Source organism: Columba livia, chromosome 3, assembly GCF_036013475.1.
Source record: "Columba livia isolate bColLiv1 breed racing homer chromosome 3, bColLiv1.pat.W.v2, whole genome shotgun sequence".
Classification (NCBI taxonomy): Eukaryota; Metazoa; Chordata; class Aves; order Columbiformes; family Columbidae; genus Columba; species Columba livia.
The window spans coordinates 105,223,858-105,243,676 of NC_088604.1; the positions used below are offsets into that span (position 1 = coordinate 105,223,858).

At 44.0% G+C, this 19,819-nt stretch overlaps 2 protein-coding genes across 5 annotated transcripts in view; one reads left to right on the plus strand and one right to left on the minus strand.

Moving 5' to 3' along the window:
- The first annotated feature begins 252 nt into the window (after nt 1–252).
- Nucleotides 253–15,356, plus strand: MSH6 (mutS homolog 6). Of its 3 annotated transcripts, none has more exons than XM_065058747.1 (10): nt 255–575; nt 2,007–2,209; nt 4,847–5,016; nt 6,482–9,026; nt 10,336–10,601; nt 11,163–11,280; nt 13,361–13,450; nt 14,169–14,323; nt 14,502–14,701; nt 15,190–15,356. In XM_065058747.1, the coding sequence occupies exons 1-10, from the start codon at nt 310–312 to the stop codon at nt 15,269–15,271; spliced, it is 4,095 nt and encodes a 1,364-aa protein (XP_064914819.1). In that variant the 5' UTR covers nt 255–309; the 3' UTR covers nt 15,272–15,356. The 3 variants fall into 3 exon arrangements, with proteins under 3 accessions (XP_064914820.1, XP_064914819.1, XP_064914818.1); XM_065058746.1 differs by having other exon boundaries at nt 257–575; nt 6,485–9,026; XM_065058748.1 differs by lacking the exon at nt 15,190–15,356 and having other exon boundaries at nt 253–575; nt 14,169–14,325.
- Nucleotides 15,326–19,819, minus strand: part of FBXO11 (F-box protein 11) — an 85,782-nt gene continuing 81,288 nt past the window's right edge. For both annotated transcript variants that reach the window (XM_065058749.1, XM_065058750.1), the window contains exons 20-23: nt 18,682–18,789; nt 17,248–17,356; nt 16,739–16,837; nt 15,326–16,659 (exon numbers count right to left, since the gene is read on the minus strand). In XM_065058749.1, the coding sequence (XP_064914821.1) occupies nt 16,530–16,659; nt 16,739–16,837; nt 17,248–17,356; nt 18,682–18,789 (446 nt within the window). In that variant the 3' untranslated portion in view covers nt 15,326–16,529. The remainder of the gene's footprint in view (nt 16,660–16,738; nt 16,838–17,247; nt 17,357–18,681; nt 18,790–19,819) is intronic.

Genomic DNA, 19,819 nt, shown 5'->3' on the forward strand with positions numbered 1-19,819 from the left:
CTGCAGGCAGCCTGCCACACGGGAGGCCCTGAGGCGCGCCAGGCCCTGTGCCGGCAGCGGGGAGAGGGAGGGCGGGCAAACACGGAGGCGCGGCAGGGAGGGCTCGGGCAGAACCTCCGCGGCCGCGGTTCGGGCTGCCCGGCGGGCACGGCCAGCACCCGAACCACCCAAGTGCCGCTCACGTGCCCCCGCGGCGGCGGGCAGCGCGTGCCGGGGGGCGGGCCCGCGGGGTGGCCACGCCCCAGGGGCGGAGCGTTCGGGGGCGGATTTGGCGCGCGCTGGCGGCGGGCCGCGCTTCCCGCCGTGGCCATGTCGCGCCAGAGCACCCTGCACCGCTTCTTCACCAAGGCCTCCCCGGCACCGCCGCGGGCGGCAGCGGCACCGGCACCCGCCCCGCCGCAGGCCGGCGCGGGGACCCGCCGCTGTGCTCCTGGGGAGCAGAATGGCCGCGAGGCCGCCACCATTTCCCCCGGCCCGGCGAGCAACGGCACACCGAGCGGCGGCGCGCCGGGCGGAGCCGCGGCCCGGCGCACGGGGGTGGCGGAGAAGGGCGGACAGGCCGGCGGGGCCCGAAGGTGACGGGCGGGGGGAGACGAGGCCGCGGGGGGCGGGGCGGGAGCGGCAGCGCGCGCGGGCCGCGAGGAGGGGGCGGGGCGGGCGGAACCCGCGGGGCGCCGGTGTCGCCCCGTTCCCGCCCCCGGGTGTCAGCGGCCTTCCCGACGCGGGGGGCGGGTTGCGGCGAGCCCCGCGCTGCTGGCCGCCTCAGGGCGGGAGCGGGGGTGCCTGAGCCCCCACCGGGGTAACGCCGGCACGGGTGAGAGGGGTTCTGAGATGTGGTTTTTCCCGTTCTGACACCCCGGATTGCCCCGTTGTGTTCTGTGTCGTGGGGGTAGGGGTTTGAACCCCCAGTGGAGGGGGTGTCGGCGATGGTTTGGCTGCAGCCCACGGGGGTGCAGAATGTGGGGGTGGCTGGGCTGAAACCTCGGGGGAGGAGGAGACAGCAAGTGAAAGCTGCATCAGGTGCTTTACACTGGTGACAGAGTGTTTATTTGTTAATTTATTTTGTGTAGCTTTAGGGTTTTTTGCAATCTGTCCCTTTTCCTTTAGGTGCCATGTTGAGAATTAGTCTGTACAGGAAAACTTGCCTTAGTTATGTAGGTTGACTATTCTTAGTCGTTGTGGTTGGAAGAGACCCTCAAGATCATCGAGTCCAGCCATAACCTAACTCTGGCTCTAAGCCATGTCCCTAAGAACCTCATCTGTGTGTCCCTTAAACACCTCCAGGGATGGTGATTCAGTCATTTCCCTGGGCAGCCTGTTCCAGTGCCTGACAACCCTTTCCATGGAGAAGTTTGTCCTAATACCCAATCTAAACTTCCTCTGGTACAACTTGAGGCCATTTCCTCTCATCCTGTCACTTGCTACTTGGGAGAAGAGCCCAACCCCCTCCATGCTGCAACCTCCTTTCAGGTAGTTGCAGACAGCGATAAGGTCTCCCCTCAGCCTCCTTTTCTCCAGGCTGAACAGCCCCAGTTCCCTCAGCCGCTCCTCATCACACTTGTGCTCCAGGCCCCTCACCAGCTTCATTGCCCTTCTCTGAACTCTCTCCAGCACCTCAAGTACTTATAATATGCAGTCTGCAATCTTTTAGTTACCATCTGGTTGGACCCAGTTACTCTCTCTCCCTCCATTAAGAAATCAATGAAGAATCTCTTTATACCTGGATCTAGGTGGCACTGCTGGGGCAGGAGGTTGGGACAAAATGAACTTCAGAGCTCCCTTCCAAGCTCAGCCAGTCTTCTGTGACTATAAAACTCTGTGGGGACCCAGTAGAACTTGGATTAAACATTGTTCAAGAGAAGTGTTGATTGTGGTAGAGGAGGACTGTGTAATCCAGGATGCTCCACCTAGGAGCCTTCCTTCAGAAGCAGGGAGCAGTTATGCTTACGAAGAGAGCTATTCTAAATGTTCATGTTCCTTAAATTGCACACCTGTTGTCTTTGCAGTGTCTCCTGTGAGTATTCACCTGGTGACCTGGTCTGGGCCAAGATGGAAGGTTATCCTTGGTGGCCATGTCTCATTTACAACCATCCGACTGAAAGAACAATCATCAGAGGAAAAGGGAAATCCACTCGTGTCCACGTACAGTTTTTTGATGACAGCCCTACCAGGGGCTGGGTCAGTATTAAATATCTGAAGCCATATAAAGGTAAGAGAATGTTAATAAAACTTTTTGAAATGGAAATATGCCACTTGTTTTGGAAGAATAGGCATGGAGTATAGGGTATGCTATTCTCCATAGTGAAAAGCAGCAAAACAGAGACTAGCATTGAGTGGGGAAGCATGTTTGGTATTGAGGGTTACAGGTGTGTTAGTGGTTATGCAGTTCTTTAAACATAAAATACTAAGCTCTCTTGTTTATTAGATTAGAACACAAACCTAAAGCTTGCTTATGTTTTAGAGTTTTTTCCTTCATTTTTCTCATCAGTATAAAAATACCTAAAACATAAATCCACTATTTCAATTTTAGCCCTGATACCTTTAAAATATTAGGAATGTCAGCCCCAGGTTTTAAGCAGGTATTTAGGAACTGCAGTTTGTCCAGAATCAAAAGACTTGGCACAGGATGTTGGATAACACCACAGCAGAATTCATTTTAGTTATTTCTTTTAAACAATGCAGTACATTTTGATTAATAAAATGTATGACATGAGAATTCAGAGCTCTTGTTAGGGTCGTGCTTGTAGTTACAGAGCAGGGTTGGTGTTTATCTTGAAGACATGACTTGACTAACTAATGAAAACCAAACGTAATCAAGAATTAAAACAACATTTTGCATAACATATCTCAGTTTACTAATAGTTATGATCTGGTTTCTATTCATTGTATAATGTCACTGTTGCTGGAAACTGTAAATCATTGTCTGTACACTGCCAGGTGTAAATCATGTTGCTGAAAGCTGTCTTGTTAGACAAACAAGTATTTTGGTTCTAATATGGTATTTTTGATACACTGTAGGATTTGCTTATGATGTCAGTGAAACAACTGAATTTAAACAGTTTCTTCCCTTTTACAAGTTTGAGTTCCGTCTCGGGATCGTGTAGTTATCTTGTTTTGGCTTCTTTATACTTCAGTGTACTGCACTTAAGCCAGTTAGTTTTAAATTAAAAGGGTAATATTATTACCATAAGCATTAGGATAATTTTGTGCAGGTTTATATGGTTTATATGTATCTTTCCTGAAGGTATTTTTAAAAGAATCAGGTATATTTTAGCAGCTTGCAGTTGTACTTAGAGGCAAATACAGGTAAGGAGAATCGATCTGTTTACTAAAGAAAACTGAAAAAAAAAAAAAAGTATTTAAAATGTTTAAGCACAGAAACAAGGAATGTGGTTAAGAAAATGTGTTAAGAATGTGGTAAGAAAATGGAGAAGCTTCTTACATTGTGTTATTTTTTTAACTGAGTGAGTATGGAGAGTGCAGGGCTCTAGCAGTGAGCGTGCAAGCAGTGTTACATACCAGTTGGTTAAGTGAATATACACGTGTTGCACACTTGAGTATGCAGTTAAATTATACGATGAGATTTTTCTCCTTCCATTGTTAAATTGTCAACATTAAATGCAAAATATTTTTAGATTGTCTCAGCGCATTTGCGAAACTAAGGTGGAGATCTGGTTTGTTAACGTGTTGCACTTGTGCTGTGGAAGCAGCTACTTGTAACTCTGTGCTTTGCTACTGCCAGCTCAGGGCAATGAATGTGAGGAAGAATTCCGTTTGGCTTGTTTCTGCGGTAGTGGGCAACCCACAAGTCGTCTGCCTTTTGTCTGCTGCTGACTTGGAGCTGAAGGTTCAGTTCCAAGCAGCTTGTGGAGGGATTCACAGGAGCAGGTGTAAGGACCTGTCAAGCAGATCGTGCTGTAGCATGCAGACAGCTAAACTTAGAAGAGAGAAAAAGGGATCACCCTTCCCCATCTACAGCATCCTCTTATCTCCCCCTGCTTTCTTTCCCCAAGCTGAAGATTATTCCATTTTTATTCCATTCCGTTATTCCATTATTATTCTATTTACTTTTTGAGCATGGCATTAAGGTGAATCTCAGCACCTTTGGGGATCCTTTCTAGAAAATCAGTCTGTAAGTTGGTTGGCTTTGGTTTCATCTTTGTTTACAGGTAGTGGAAGGAGGAACTGCGTTGCTCAAGGGATACAAAAGAGGATGAGGGAATGGTGAGGTTATTTATAGTGGGCTTTGCTTGATACCTTGCGGAGTCGGGGTAAATTGCCAGCGTGATTAATGGCCAGCTAATTGGCGTTGGGTGTGGAGGCTGTTCTGCGCTTACAGGAGCAGTGTGAGTGGCCAGCAGAGCTTTAGCCAAGAAGTTTGTGTCACAGATGACTGATTCCCATAACTGGAAGATAACTTTACGGTTGAACTTACCTGTTGTTACTAAAATAGCCAAGTGTTCTCAGGTCTGCTGCACTGCTAGTGTAGAGTGTTGCTTTTCCATAGTGACTATAGTTAGTGTGAGGGTGTTTAGAGTTTAGCTCAGAAGTATTCAGATGTGGTAATGAGTTACAGAAATAGAAGCAATTCTTCAAGTGTTCATGTCCTAGGTGGGCATTTAATTTGTGAGTGTTGAGACTTTCTCTCAGGGTAGTTTATCAGGCTGAATGAGTGATGGGTTGCTATATTTAAGATGTGGTGGGAATAACTGATAACAACACAGAATGTTAGGTGATTATACTAGATGTCTGAATACATTTAAAAGTGAAGTATGAACCCCAACTAAAGGACTGACTAAATACTAGACTAACTTCAGTTTCTGACCAGTTATTTGCGGTTTTACAGGTTCATCAGATGGGGAGACGCTGAAGGGAGGTATGTTTTATAGCACAAAGCCTGAAATCAAAAAAGCCATGGTGCTAGCAGATGATGCAATGAGTAAAGATAAGACTCAGCGGCTTGAACTGGCAGTATGCAATGAACCATCAGACACTGAGGAGGAGGAAGAAGTGGAGGTAAAATTTTTACTACTTGCTGTCATTTTCAGAAATAGTGCTAGAACTCAAGCTCTCTCTTGCTGATAAGCATGGAATATCCTGCAGTTCTCTGGTACAGTCATCACAGCTCTTTTAATCGTGCATGCATATGTATCCCTTTGTCTTTTTTTTTTTTGTACTGCTTCTGTGTTGTTTGGTCATACACTGGTCTCTTACTTTTTCTAGTTGGAAAGACAAGTCTAGTTTCTCTGGTGTTCTGTATAGTAAGGACTGACCTCAGAAATTACCTACTTTCTCTAATATGTATACCATCTCTTCATTGATTACTCCTGGTTAGCCCAGGTGTCCCACTTACTTGCTCATAAAATAATCTTTTTTCTGGTGCATCTTTTTATCTTCTCTATCTGCTATTTGTATTCCAAGTTCCCCCTGGTTCTTAATCTGGAGCTTTCATTTGTTGTAATGTCTACATTTCTAACTTTCTGAGTGCCTGTCTTAAGGTGTTAAATTGGATTTTTGGAGCCTGCTCTCATCTTGTAGAACAGCACTAAAATACAAGTTCTTGTACTGTTAACGCTAACCTGTTGGGCAGGTAACTAAAATGAGATCTTTTATTCTATTGTATTCACGTATTGTGAAGGATTCAAATATTATTTCATAGCACCACGTGCATTGGAAGAGATTCCTTTGGAAAGGAATGGCGCGAGGAAGCAGTCAGTGGGACAGTTGTTTTCCTTGTCTCCTGTCGCCATGGCCCATTTGCTCTTTGTCCAGTGTGATGTTGCCCTGAGGGACAAGTGCCACTCCAAGCATGGTGTCATGTTTGTGGCAACAGGACGGTGGGTGCCAGCACTTCGTACTCATTGCAGCCCCTCCGCTGCTGTTTCTCTCCAGCACTGGTGCTGCAGTTCTTCAAGTTTCAGGCTGAAAAGACAAATACTGGAGTTTTGTTTCTTTCTCCTACACGTGTGTGATGTTCTTGAAGGTTACTATAAGTTAGTATGGTGTAGGTGGAAATAGGTAGTTAAAAAAAAAGAGGGAGAGGGGCAGGGGACAAAACTCACATAGGCTAGTACTAAACAGGCTGCAAAACGCAGTCACATTTCTGACATAGGTCAGCAGGAAAAAAAAATTGCAGCACAGAGCTTATGGAGGCGTTTCTCTTTTGTGCTGAATTTCTTGTACCATATTCCTTCTGTCTAGTTTAAATGTTTTGTTCATCAGTATCACTTATGCAAAGTAATGAATGAGGCTGTAAAGAATACAAAGAGGATTAATTATGCCACTGGCTCACTCGCTGGTAGCAGTTCATTACCCAGAAATAAAGTATTTGAAAGTAAACAGAATTGGCTGTGGCTCTGTTGTCTCTTGCTTGAAGCAGAATAGCTACTGCGTTATTGCAGTTTTTGCACTTCTTTTTGCAGCAGTGATACTTTGTTTTGTAGCCAGAATTTCCTAAAGGTAAAATTATTTCTCTTTCCAGCAGATGAGTGAAAGCGCATCAGGCAACAGCGATGACTGCAATAGCGAGGAGGACGTGAAGAGCAATAAGCGAGTCACGAACAGGGAAAGTGCCATAAAAGCCAAAAGAAGAAGAGTGTTGGATTCTGACAGCGATCACGATGGCTCTGATGCGGAGTTCAAGCCTGATGTGAAAGAAGCAGCAAGCAGTGAGGAAGCTAGTAGTGGGGTGGATGAAAATGAATCTACCAACACAGAGACAGATGAAGAGAGTGTCGCCGAAAGTCCTGTAAAAGTCCCTTCAAAACGAAAGAGAAGAGAGATAAACAAGCCCGCTAAAAGGAGTAGCTTAGAAAATGAACGCTCTGAAACGCTCAAGAGAGCAGCACCAGTTTCTTTGGAAGCCAAGTCTAAGCTGACATCATTTGCAGCGCCTGAAAGTTTTGAATCTCAAGCAAATGCTTGCAGTGGAGGCAGCAGTGGCTTTGCCGTGTGGGAACACGAAAAGCTCGAGTGGCTGCAGGAGGGGAAAAAGAAGGATGCACACAGGAGACGGCAGAATGACCCTGCTTATGACCCGGGTACTCTGTACGTACCTGAGGACTATCTCAACAAGTGTACACCAGGAATGCGGAGGTGGTGGCAGCTGAAAAGCCAAAACTTCGACGCTGTGATTTGCTACAAAGTTGGAAAGTTCTATGAGTTGTATCATATGGATGCAGTCATTGGCGTAAATGAGTTGGGCCTGATCTTCATGAAGGGTACTTGGGCTCATTCAGGTTTTCCAGAAACTGCGTTTGGCAGGTTCTCGGATGTTCTAGTGCAGAAAGGCTACAAGGTAGCCCGTGTTGAGCAAACAGAAACTCCCGAAATGATGGAAGCGCGCTGCAAGTCAGCGGCCCACCCAACAAAATTTGACAAGGTTGTACGCCGAGAAATATGCAGAATCATCACCAAAGGAACTCAGACTTACAGCATTCTGGACTGTGATCCCTCCGAGAACCATAGCAAATACCTTCTGTGCGTTAAGGAAAAAGAAGAGTCCTCTGGACAGCGTGTTTATGGGGTCTGCTTTGTTGACACGTCGGTGGGGAAGTTTTATGTCGGCCAGTTCTCAGACGACCGGCACTGTTCGAGGTTTAGGACATTAGTAGCACATTACACTCCTGTGCAGGTGCTGTATGAGAAGGGGAACCTGTCTGTGGACACGCAGAAGATACTGAAGGGCTCACTTGTTTCCTGCTTTCAGGAAGGACTGATCTCTGGTTCCCAGTTCTGGAATGCATCTAAAACACTAAAAGTCCTTCTCGAAGAAGAATATTTCAAGGAGAAACAGAACTCTGAAAATGGATGTTCTCTGCCCCCCGTCATCAAATCTCTGACTTCAGAGAGTGACTCGCTGGGATTAACTCCTGGTGAAAACAGTGAATTAGCTTTGTCGGCTCTTGGGGGTTGTGTCTTCTATCTCAAAAAATGTCTGATTGATCAGGAGCTGTTATCGCTGGCAAACTTCAAGGAGTACGTCCCCGTGGATATCGATACTGCCAAAACCATTAGTTCCCGTAGTTTCTTTGTCAAAACTGACCAGCGGATGGTGCTGGATGGAGTCACCCTGATGAACTTGGAAGTCCTGCAGAACGGGACCAACGGAACCACAGAAGGAACTTTACTGGAAAGGATTGACTCGTGTTGTACGCCGTTTGGGAAGCGACTGCTGAAACAGTGGCTCTGCGCTCCGCTTTGTAACCCTAAATCCATCAACGATCGTTTAGATGCTGTTGAGGACCTTCTGGCGGTGCCACATAAAATGTCTGAAGTTAGTGAGCACCTGAAGAAACTTCCTGACCTCGAAAGGCTGCTCAGCAAAATCCATAGTATTGGATCGCCACTTAAAAGTCAGAACCATCCTGACAGCAGGGCCATCTTTTACGAAGAAATCAAATACAGCAAGAAAAAAATTGCTGACTTTTTGTCTGCGCTGGAGGGGTTTAAAGTAATGAATGAAATTGTCGATGTCATGGAAGAAGTTGCCAGTGACTTCAAATCTGAAGTCCTCAAGCAGCTGGTCACCCGTAAAGCCAAAAATCCAGACGGCCGCTTCCCAGATTTGAGCGCAGAGCTTAAAAGATGGGATACTGCTTTTGATCATAACCAGGCTCGAAAGACAGGAGTGATTACTCCAAAGGCGGGTTTTGACCCTGATTATGATAAAGCACTACAGGATATTAAAGCTGTTGAGGAAGATCTTCACAAGTACCTGGACAAGCAACGCAAACTGCTTGGGTTCAAATCCGTGCTGTACTGGGGGGCAGGCAAAAACAGATACCAAATGGAAATACCGGAAAGTGTAATATCACGTAACCTGCCTGAGGAATACGAGTTGAAGTCAAGCAGGAAGGGGTATAAACGTTACTGGACCAAGGAGATCGAGAGGATGCTGGCTGCAATGGTGAACGCCGAGGAGCGCAGAGATGCAGCACTCAAAGACTGTATGAGGCGTTTGTTCTACAACTTCGACCAAAACAGCAAGGACTGGCAGACGGCTGTGGAATGCATTGCTGTGTTAGGTGAGAGGTTTTCTTCTTTTTGACATACAGTAAAGATACCCTTGCATAGTAAATTATGAAATCTCATCTGGATAAGCAAATAAGGCTCGTTGCGAGCTCTTAATTTGTAGTTTAAAAACTCCAGTTGTGATAACAGCGTTGATAATTGACAGTGATCACTTGTTTCCTTCCTGTTGGTAAATGGCAGAAGAGTCGCTGGGTCTTGATGTTTGCGAGCTCTTTCTTCGTTCCTGCCGTGTGATTTGTGGGTGTGCAGCTGAGTGTTTCCCACAGTTCAGCATAGCCTGGGTGGGTCTCTCACTGCCTCCCGGATTCTCGCATAAAGATTAGCAGCTTTTTATTAAATGAAAGCAGTGATGCAGGGTGGAGGTGTGAAAATCTAACCTGCTAGTCATCTCCTTTCCACCTGAGTGCTTTCTCAGCAGCCTTTAAAAACAATAAAGTGATCATTTTCACTGCATTGAAGGAAGTAATCTAGTAGGAAGACTTCCCCAAATCTTCCTTAAATTTCTGGGGTAGAACAGTCTCTTTATTCCCTTCTCAGGACCAGCGTACTCTGGCACTGTGACTTTTCCTTTGTTCCGGGGACAAATGAGAGCGCGCTCTGAGTGCCCGCGGGGCAGACAAGGGAGGACAGGCGGGCCGTGATTTTCACTAGGAACTGATTTTCCGAGGGAGCTGGGAGGGCTGGGAAGCCCTTACATGAGCCCACCACCCTGATGCCAGCTGAGAGGGCTCAGCTGTAATACGCGTACATAAAGGCTCTAAAATCGCATAACATGGTCTCATTTTGTAGGTAATCGGTTTAGATCCTTAGAGCGAGGCTAATGGAGGGAGGGAGTGCTGCTGCTTTCTGCTAGGCCAAAGGAATTTTAATATTTAGATAAATTCATTCTGGCAACTTTCAAGCAGTATTATGATTCTTAACAAAGTCATTCACTGTCAGAAAGGCTGATTTCCTCTTGTTCCAAATTAAAAAAAAATGCAATAAAGTATTATATACATGTACATTAAAAAATAGCTTTTGGAGTAAAACAATGCAGATTTTAAAGACCTTTAAACTGTAGAGAGGAGGATTTTTAACCCAACATCAGTAGAAATCTGGAAGGAATGAGGAAAGACATTGTGAATATCTGCACCTTTTGTTTGTTCTTCCGGAGTAGTACTTGGATGTTTTCCTTAACAGGAAAATGGAATGGAAATAGAAAATTGTGTTCACAAAAATGCTGTTTGATGAGTAAACGCGTTCCAGTGAATGAATATAAAAAGGTGAAAGCGTCGCTTACTGGAATTTCTCTTAATCTTATAGATGTCTTGATGTCCCTTGCTAACTACAGTCAAGATGGTGATGGACCACTGTGCCGACCTGTAATTCTGCTGCCTGTGGATAGTGCTCCTCCCTTCCTGGAACTTAAAAACTCACGCCATCCGTGCATTACAAAAACTTTCTTTGGGGACGATTTTATTCCTAATGACATCGTGATAGGCAGCAAAGATGAAGAAAGCGGTAGTGAAGCTTCCTGTGTGCTCGTAACTGGCCCGAATATGGGCGGCAAATCTACACTCATGAGACAGGTGATTGACCATCTATGTAAGATCAGATGTTCCAGAGCATCTCTGTGTTTTGCATACGGGAATTACGTGACTGGCTGTAAATGTTAAAGCAGGTCGCAGCAGTGGCCTTCAGGGTGTGCAGCACTGCACAGCAACTACACTGTAAAGACAAAATGTAATCTGGTAGAAAATGCCCATGTCTGGATAGGAGATTTTCTGCTTTTGCTTGTTTTAGTGAGGAACAGATTGTATTTCTCTTATGAGAGATAGTTGGGAAAAAGGGGTAGAGCATCTTATCCAGGGCTTGGCATCATCTGGGAAAAGATGCTTCTGCAGGTCAAACAAGATGAAAATAGCAAGAGGGAGTTTGCTGTGGTAACTGGTGTGTTGAAGCTTTCAGAGTAGGTCAGTCCTACTCGAGACTGTGATGCTGCGGCCTGGAGCTGCTGAAACAGCATGAAGCTTTATGTACTCTAGTCTTTGTTTTAGGGGAAATGAAGTTCCATTCCCTCGTTCTGTGTGTGGAACTGAAGCTCCAAGCACGTAGTAAATATTTACATGTTTTTACTGTTTGTTCCGCAGGCTGGTCTACTGGTTATAATGGCTCAACTGGGATGCTACGTACCTGCTGAAGTCTGCAGGCTTACGCCGATTGACAGAGTATTTACCAGGCTTGGCGCCTCAGACAGAATTATGTCAGGTGAGTTTCTGAAATCCAGCCGTCCAAAGCGCTGTTGCCACTGAGGGAGTTTTTGTTGCTTCGAGTGTCAGGTCGGAGAGGGACGGTCTGCTGATTTCTCAGGGAGAGCTTTGTTGTCTCTCATTGTTCAAACAGGATATGCTTGATTTGTTCGATATGCTTGTACTCCACTATTTCTGACAGACACACAGGATTACTTTTTAATGAATTTTAACATTAAAAGCCTGCCTTCCAGCTGGATGCAAGTCTGAGGAATATCTCTTCGGATATTGTACAGCTGATTGTGTATCTTCTTGCAAGTGCTCTGGAATAGGACACGGGTGGCTGTTGCAGAGTTGTTTTTGTACCTTCTCGCAAGGACCAGAGCGTCCTTGTTTCAATCGCAACCCCCACCTCATGTCTGAAATCCGATTTCTTCAGAGGGGCAGGCTTCCTTCTTGGAAGCAGTAGTTGAATTTTTGGAGTATTTTATGTATTCCGTGGAGAGGAAGACAGAAGTGGAGGATGACACAACTGAAATGGGAAAGTCTGCCTGCCATGGGAGGCAAAGTGTCATGGGACTAGAAAAACAAAGTGGTTTTTGGTGTGAAGAAGAGTAGTATCACAACTCATTTAGGGAGGGTACAGATTTTTTGTTGTCTTTCTGCTGGAAAATGTGGGTCAGTGGATATGAAAGGAATCAAGTCGACTGAACTTGTTGCACAGAAGGAATTTGGAAATGAATCATTCTGAGTTCTTAATTTAAAAAAATACTTACACTTCCCCAAATCAAGGCTTCTCTTTGCAGCTAGAGAATTTCATTAAGGCTTTCTTTGCCCAGCTATCTTCCATTTAGTTTAAGTACAAAAGTCCTAAGAGTGGAAGAGCACTAAGGTGCTTATGGTAGAAATAAAAACTCCCCTTTCTGCAGGGTAGAGGTGGTCTAGAAAAAGGCAGCGTTTCCAGGTTTTATTTTTTCTATCAGCTGAGAGTTGTTCTTTTCCAAATATCTGCACAAATGTTTTAACATTTCACATCACGAGGCTGAATGCTGCACAGCAGAACGAGCTTTGAAATATGTTCTTGATACAGCAGTTTCCACACTGTGTAGAAATGAAGACACAGTGGAAGTTGTTCCATGGCAGGAATTTTGTAATGGATGTCAACAGGACTTTCGTGAAGTAAATTTTAAGTAATATAGTTTTTAAATTGCCTGTGACATTTTAGGGGTTTATTTTCTGAAGTGAATAGATGGTTATTCCCAAACATTGTTGAAAACTTCTCCAATCCTGGAAATATCTTTAAATAAATAGAGGAAAAACAGGCTTGCTGGACACTGCTTAATAGTTCACGCTGAAAAAACTTGTTAGAGCACAGCAGTGCTCGTGCAGCGTGAGTACAGGCAGTAAATACTTGTATCCTCTGAAATTACATTAATTGCTGCTGCATGTGATTATTTGGAATGAGCCCTACAAAGAACTAGTAAATCTGGACTTCATACGTGTTTATTTATCACATGCAAGGGTCTGAATAATCGTGTACTTCTGCTTGTAAGCTGCTAAAAACCAATTTCAGGTCTAAATTTCAGGCGTTGTGTTATCTGGGTTGCTGGGAATCCTGTGAGATGTTCAGTCCTCATCAGCAGTATATTTCATTATACTTAAGTAGAGTACATATGAGCACAGCCTTAATTATCTGAATAATTAATTACCTTATGACATCAACAACCAAACCAATAAGTCCAGTGTCTTGGGTTTTTTTAAAAGATGTTCTGTTTGCTTTTTCATACGGAAAAGCTGCACACCTTAGGCCTGCGTTTAAGAGACAGGGCAAAAGATTTCTCCCCGTCTTGTCCCCTTTGTGCCCCGGGTTTTGTCCAGCAGGTACATCTCACCAGTGCTATTCCAAGTAGACACATAAGGTGGCCCTGAAATTATTTCCTCAATTGGTTGTACTTGTGTCCATGTCTGTATTATTAAGCAACCAAACCCTGCCTTTTCTAGCAAATGGAACCTCACTGCTTCCATGCTGTAAAGAAGCTTTATATTTTGTTCATTGCTGTCAAGCTTCATTTTTAGCATGGCTCTTTTTTCTTTTAAAGGTGAAAGTACCTTCTTCGTGGAGCTGAGTGAGACTTCCAGCATTCTCCAGCATGCAACAGAGCACTCCCTTGTTCTTGTGGATGAACTGGGTAACGAGCCTGTTTTGTAATAGATGGAAATTAAATTTCAGATTCAAGACTAGGTGTTGGGTTGTCCAAATGGCAACCAAGTACACAGGGGTAACTTTATCTTAAAATGTTTCTAATGTTTGACTGGTTAGTATACGTAAATCTCGCTAAAGCAGGGGTGTCAAAATCATTTTCCCTGGGGGCCACAACAGCCTCGTGGTTGCCTTCAAAGGGCCAAATGTAATTTTAGGACTGTATAAATGCAGTAGTTACATCCATACAGTCCTAAAATTACATTCGGCCCTTTGAAGGCAGCTGTGAGGCTGATGTGGCCCCTGGAGAAAATGAATTTGACACCCCTGCTCTAACCCATGTATTTTTTAGGTGCCCTGGCAACTAATACAGTACCCACCCCACCCCCAATCATTAATAGCCTATTTCTAGCAGAGTTTTCCTGCTCTACTTTGCATAATTACTTGCAGCAAACCAGTAGCAAGTCCCAAGAGAGCAGAAATGTGTGGGTTTGTGGGTTTGTGTTGTGTCTTTCCCTGCGGTGCAGAAGTGTGATTGTCAGAAGGCAAATACTGATGTCGCTTCGCCCTGGGGCTGGTGGCTCTGGTTCCTCACTGCTGTGTGTCAATCTTCCATGTACCAAGCAGGGAGAAACACCAACAATCCACATTGACACACAGCAAGCAATGCATTGCATTTGTCTTTTGCTTCCCAATTTCTCCTCCAGGCAGAGGCACAGCTACTTTTGATGGAACAGCTATAGCGAGCGCAGTTGTGAAAGAACTCGCGGAGCGAATCCGGTGCCGGACTCTGTTCTCCACGCATTACCACTCGCTGGTGGAGGATTACTCGCACAACGGGGCTGTGCGCCTGGGACACATGGTGTGTATAAGCTGTAACGCACAGGATTTGTCCTTGTGGCTGGCGGAGCTCCTGCTGCGTGTTCTTTTCTGCACTCTGCTGCCCAGTCACAGAGGCATCCTGAGAAAAGAATGTGATGTTTCTCCATGCATTTGTAAGTAAGCAGTACATACCCTAACTCGTAACTTATGCTTTCTAGGCATGCATGGTTGAAAACGAGAGTGAAGATCCCAGCCAGGAAACAATTACGTTCCTGTATAAGTTTATTGAAGGAGCGTGTCCAAAGAGCTATGGCTTCAATGCAGCAAGGCTGGCTGATATTCCAGAGGAGGTTATTCAGAAGGGGCACAGAAAAGCAAAAGAGTTTGAAAAAGCAACCATTTCACTGAGAATATTTAGGTAAGGCCTTGGTTTTTCCATTTTTAACTTGCACGTTGCTCACCAGGCATCCATTTTAAAGTTTGGGCAGTGGCTTTTGCTCGTAGTCTCCCCAGCAGAGGGGGAAGTTAAAACTGCTTTTGTGAATATCAGACACACCTCACAAGCAGTGAGGGAGAGAAGTACCAAAGCCTGACTCTAAGATGGCAGATTTAATCAGTAAGGTGGTATTTTAAGCCTTGGGTCACTTCACCGTGCTAGTCTCTAGTGCTGAGAGCTCAATGGGTAGAGAGGTGCTAGGCTAGCTGAGCCAAGCAGAGGGAATGTGTGAAGAAGCCCAATGCTACTGGGGGTGCTGGAGGGTGTCACAGTCGTACTGGAGGCCCTGGCTGCTGCCCCATCAGGCAGTGACAGCTCCTGGCAGCTTCTACCCCGTGCACAAAATGGCATCTCTGAAGCTGTGCAAGAACAGGAAGGTTGGGCTTTGCTGACTTCGTTATTTCCCTTAGGTATCTGTGCCAGGTGGTGGATGGTGCAGCGAGGGACGCAAACGCTGTTCAGAAACTCACCGCTATGATCAACCATCTTTAAGAACACAAGTGTTTTTGTACTGGCGGTTTCTCAAAAAGGTGGTATCAGACAACGTTATGATCTAATAAACTTTATTTTTTTAAAAATGACCATTTTTCCATTGTCTTTCCTAGGAAATTAAACCCTTTAATTCTTACCTACCCTCTACATAATGGTTATTGAGTACTCCACAATATATTAAGTCTAGATGTTATGGTACATGCATACACTTTCAGGCTGTTGATTACCCACTGTCACCAATACACATAAATGGAAAAAAGCTATGAAACTGTATAGGGCTGTATATATACTTGTCTCAGCTTCATTAGAGCAGGAAATTGCTGTGATTTCCAGCAGGTTACATAAGTAATGTCCAGACTGTTCAAAAAAAACTATGAACAGAGTAAAGTACAAGACTGTTTTGAGGAGACTTTCTACTGTGTACTTTAAAACATAGTAAAATTTCATTCACAAAACTTAGTTACATGGGTACTTTGTTTTATAGTGCATTAGAGTCTAGGAAGTCTCATTAAAACACTCGCTTTTTTTGTTAGGGTGGTTTGAGTACAGACTATTGCTGGGGCAGGGAAGGAGATTATTCTAACTTCAGAGGACACCAGAAAAATTGCTGGATATAATTTAAGATTAGTGTTTTCTCTTTCATAGAAAGAACGTACATACTGGGACATGAGTACAGTTACAGCAAGTCTAGGTGTGCTAACAAAACAGGACACATTCAAGTACAATAAGATTTTTTTTGCTTGAAATTAGAAACAAACTACATGAGATTAAAGCATTAAAATCATATTTCTCAATCTGAATAAATGTTAAAAAAAATCAAAAGAAATGCAGAAGTGCTAGCTCACATTTTTTACCATGTTACAAAAGCAATTGGTACCCATGTCCATAAAGGCAGCAACAAAGAATGCTGCTCGTCTACAGAATAGTACTACTGCAAATTGGACTGCGTTTCAATGCTACTTGTAAAAACACCAGCTTTCAGAAGTTGGTATCTGTACAAAATTGCAGCTTATTTTTCTTCACTTCTGTCCCTTCAAAGTCTTTGTTTACACAGTAATGCTAAAACGCCCAGTTCTGTTATCCTGAGTCAACATATTGCCACTTTCTTTTTTGGTAGGTTGAGCTCCATAGTGTCAACACCTCACACATCCGCTTTAATACAGTCTCTTTCTGCAGAAATGGGCAAGTATAACTTCCTCCAAAAAAAAAGTTAACAGTTATGATATTAGAATGGCAGGACTTTCTTTCTGAAAGGAATTCAGTTGTGCTGCAATGTATTAGATTCTATAGGTGGAGCAGAGTCATATAGTGTATCTGTATCATGTGTAGGTTCTCCAGCAAGCGTACAGGGGTTAGACAGTGTTCCAGCACCACAGTCACAGAAAAACCTAGGACGAAAGAAAAGCTCTTTAGTCTCTGCTTTACTTGTGTTATCAAAACCACTCAAGATACTGCTTTGAAACGTACCTATCATGTCTAATGAATTCTACGTCATGTCCTTGATGGCACTTCTTGATGCAGTTCACGCATATGGCATTGCGGTCTGTGGTGTTACAGGTGTGACACCTGAGGTAAAACGCATCACATTAGGCACAAATCAGAAACTGATGCGCTGAGTGAAGTGCTCGGGGAAAGCGTGGGGGAAAAAGACCACCACGGAAAGGATGTGTGCAAAACACGAGAACTTGGTAATTGTACATGAACTAGGATTTCACAGCACACTTTCGCTGCTTGTTTCAAAAAAGCAGCTCTGCTGTGTAATCCCTCAGGTTCAGAGTAACAACAGATTTCCCTCAAGCCCACCGTAAATTCCAGACAATGGGAACTTGTTTAATCCCCTTCTGCTGCAGCTGAGGAAGGGCACACATTTGTGTGTTAACAGACAGGATAGGAAAACTGTTTTAGGGGTCTTGCTAAAAAGAAAAACCGTGTTTGTTTGAAAGCACTGCTGTAGGCGACAGAAAATAACCTGTTACCTGTAGAAGTCATGCATCGGATAGCTGGTGTAACTGGATATCTTGTATAAACACTGGCCTCTACTGACAGCTTTTTCTATGGCATCTTGATTGTTCATTATTTTGTTATCTGTTCGGGAAAGAAAAAAAAGCCAAGAACTGATCACACCTGGATCAGTGACTTTTTATTTCTTGAGGTGGTAAAGCAGAGAGCCCTCCCCACGGCTTTTTAAGAGCTAAACCTATTAGGAACAGTTCTATGCCTGCACTTTAGTTCTGGCATTTAGGCATATCAAATCCTCAGAGCCAGAGGACAAGGCAGATGCCCAGACAGCGCAGTGCACTCAGACCAGAGACTGTTCCTCTTTGCATGTGCATAAAATACCCGATCAATGTTTAAATACTCTTTGTGAACTGGTTTTTGAATAGATGGTTAGAGAAACAAGCCTGTCTCTTGGGCTTACGTTTTCTTTTGAGAAGTTTGAAACCCAATGTTTGAAAGCCTCTTGCCTACCGTTAGGACTTTTACACACCCCTCCCGAGGCAGAAAAGCCCATCTCTTCCCCCTGGGGAGTTTAAGGCACCTTCCACCACAACAGAAGTGGGCATTAGGTCTGACCCCCTCCAGCATTTAAAAGGTGTATCCAAGCCACAGCAAATTTGATAACCCTCTCCTGCTATTCAGCTACTGGATCGTCTGTCGAGTCCCAAAGCGCACCTCAAACTGGTTTTGTCTGCACCCAGCAGCATCACACAGACTGACCCAGGAGCTGTGAAGCGCAGAGCCAGGGCTTGTGTTATCAGTGGTGTAAAGAACTATCCAGGTAAAGGCAAACACATGCAGCCAAAACCTCTGCAAACCAAACCTTTTTCTTCTAGGATAACCTGCCAGAGCTGTCTGGCGTTCACAACCATCACTCCAACCTCCTCCAAGAGGATCCTGTTGAGGATCCTGTTTCATGCATACTCCCTTACCAGATGTGGGCATTTTATGCATCTAAACTGTTCCTATTTTCTGAAAAAGTGGGATTGTGGATATGCAATGCTTTTACATCCCAAAAGCCAAGTGAGGCATGTTTCTTTACTGGACACTTGTTTTCAGATATGTGACAAGACTTTCCATTATACTGACTTAGAACTGGAATTCAAGATGGGCCAAAGACCAGTACCCAGTTCAGGAAAAATTCTGAGACAAAAGAGCTACTAGTTACAGAGCTGAAATATGACAGGAACACCTGAAGTTACCTTTGAAAGTGTCTGCCTTTAAAAAAAAAAAAAAAAAACAAACTAAAATAGCTTAGCCTTCAGCTGAAACTCTTAGTTACACTTCAGCTTAAGGTGGTAGCAAATCTGAGCCAAAAATGGAAAAAAGTGGTATGATAAACCCATAAAGCAGCATCAAATAAGAAAAAAATGTAAAGTGAACAAACACAACCAATAAGGGCTCCGGCTCACCTTTCATCGTGACATTGACACCAGATGCTAGAAATAAACCTCCAAAGCGGTTGTTGAAAATCTGATTGCCTTCTAATGTTGCAGTCGCATGATTTGTTATTTCAATGCCTTTATTGGGAAAGAAAAAGGGGAGGGAGAAGGGAGAGTTAAAGCCTTAGTGATTGTGCAGTTGTACCTTTCTCATGAACTATAGTTTGTTTATTTTTTTAAACCATCATAAACTCAGGAGAAAAAAGGAAAATGGCATCGCTAGGAACTGCGCTGTAATTTGCTATAAAACTGAAGTCCAAATACTTCTGTGGAATCCTTTCAAAGAGCCACAGCTGGCATGCATGGCTTCTGGCAGTAGCAATATACTACTGGTTTATCTGATAACAAACCAGTACTATGATGAGGTATTTTCAAGGGGGATATGATTTTTGAGTGCTTAAAGGTGTCATCTTTACGTATACTTGGAAGTTCTTGTGCACATACCTTACCCTTTTTAAAATATCTTTTTAAAATGTTCTCAAGATGGGCACCTAAAATTCATTTCTTTAAACCTCAGCTTTTATCAGTAACCCGTGTCTTCCAAGTCATTTGTCCAGGGCTGCTCTTGACAGCAACCCATCCTTCCCCCCCAACACACTGAAACAACACCTTTAGAGGCTCTTCTCAGAAAACTTGCTTCTTCTGAAAGAAAGACGGGAGAAAACTCAAGAATGCAAGTTTAGTTGAAATGGGATGGAATGCAAGTTGGATGGAACTGCAATCATGAAACAGTAAATTGCACAAAAATCACTATTAAGCATTCTTTATCTCTTTTGGAATAAGAAATGCTCATCTTAATAATTTTTCAAGTTTGTGGAGTGAGAAAGTTTAACTTGAGATGCAATCCAAATCTCTCTAGTGTATCTGCTCTGCTTTCTAGGTTTTAAAGCAGTGATAAAATATTCAAACCATCATCCAGCATATCAACTATAAATATGTCCTAGACAGCTTTATCTATTACTTCTAAAATAAAATAATTAAGAAGCATTTCAGAGAAAAATGAGAAGGCAGAATATGTGTTGTTTCTCAACACGTTATAGTAATTCCAGAGACTGCTGTAAAGATTCTGGCTACAGTTCTGAATTCTTAAATGATTTCTAGAATACAC

Excerpts from the sequence above, each read along its gene's own strand:
- MSH6 (XM_065058747.1), top strand. The coding sequence starts at position 310 with ATGTCGCGCCAGAGCACCCTGCACCGCTTCTTCACCAAGGCCTCCCCG. Across the intron at positions 576-2,006 it reads CAGGCCGGCGGGGCCCGAAG|TGTCTCCTGTGAGTATTCAC; the intron begins GTGACGGGCGGG and ends TTGTCTTTGCAG. Across the intron at positions 9,027-10,335 it reads GGAATGCATTGCTGTGTTAG|ATGTCTTGATGTCCCTTGCT; the intron begins GTGAGAGGTTTT and ends TTAATCTTATAG.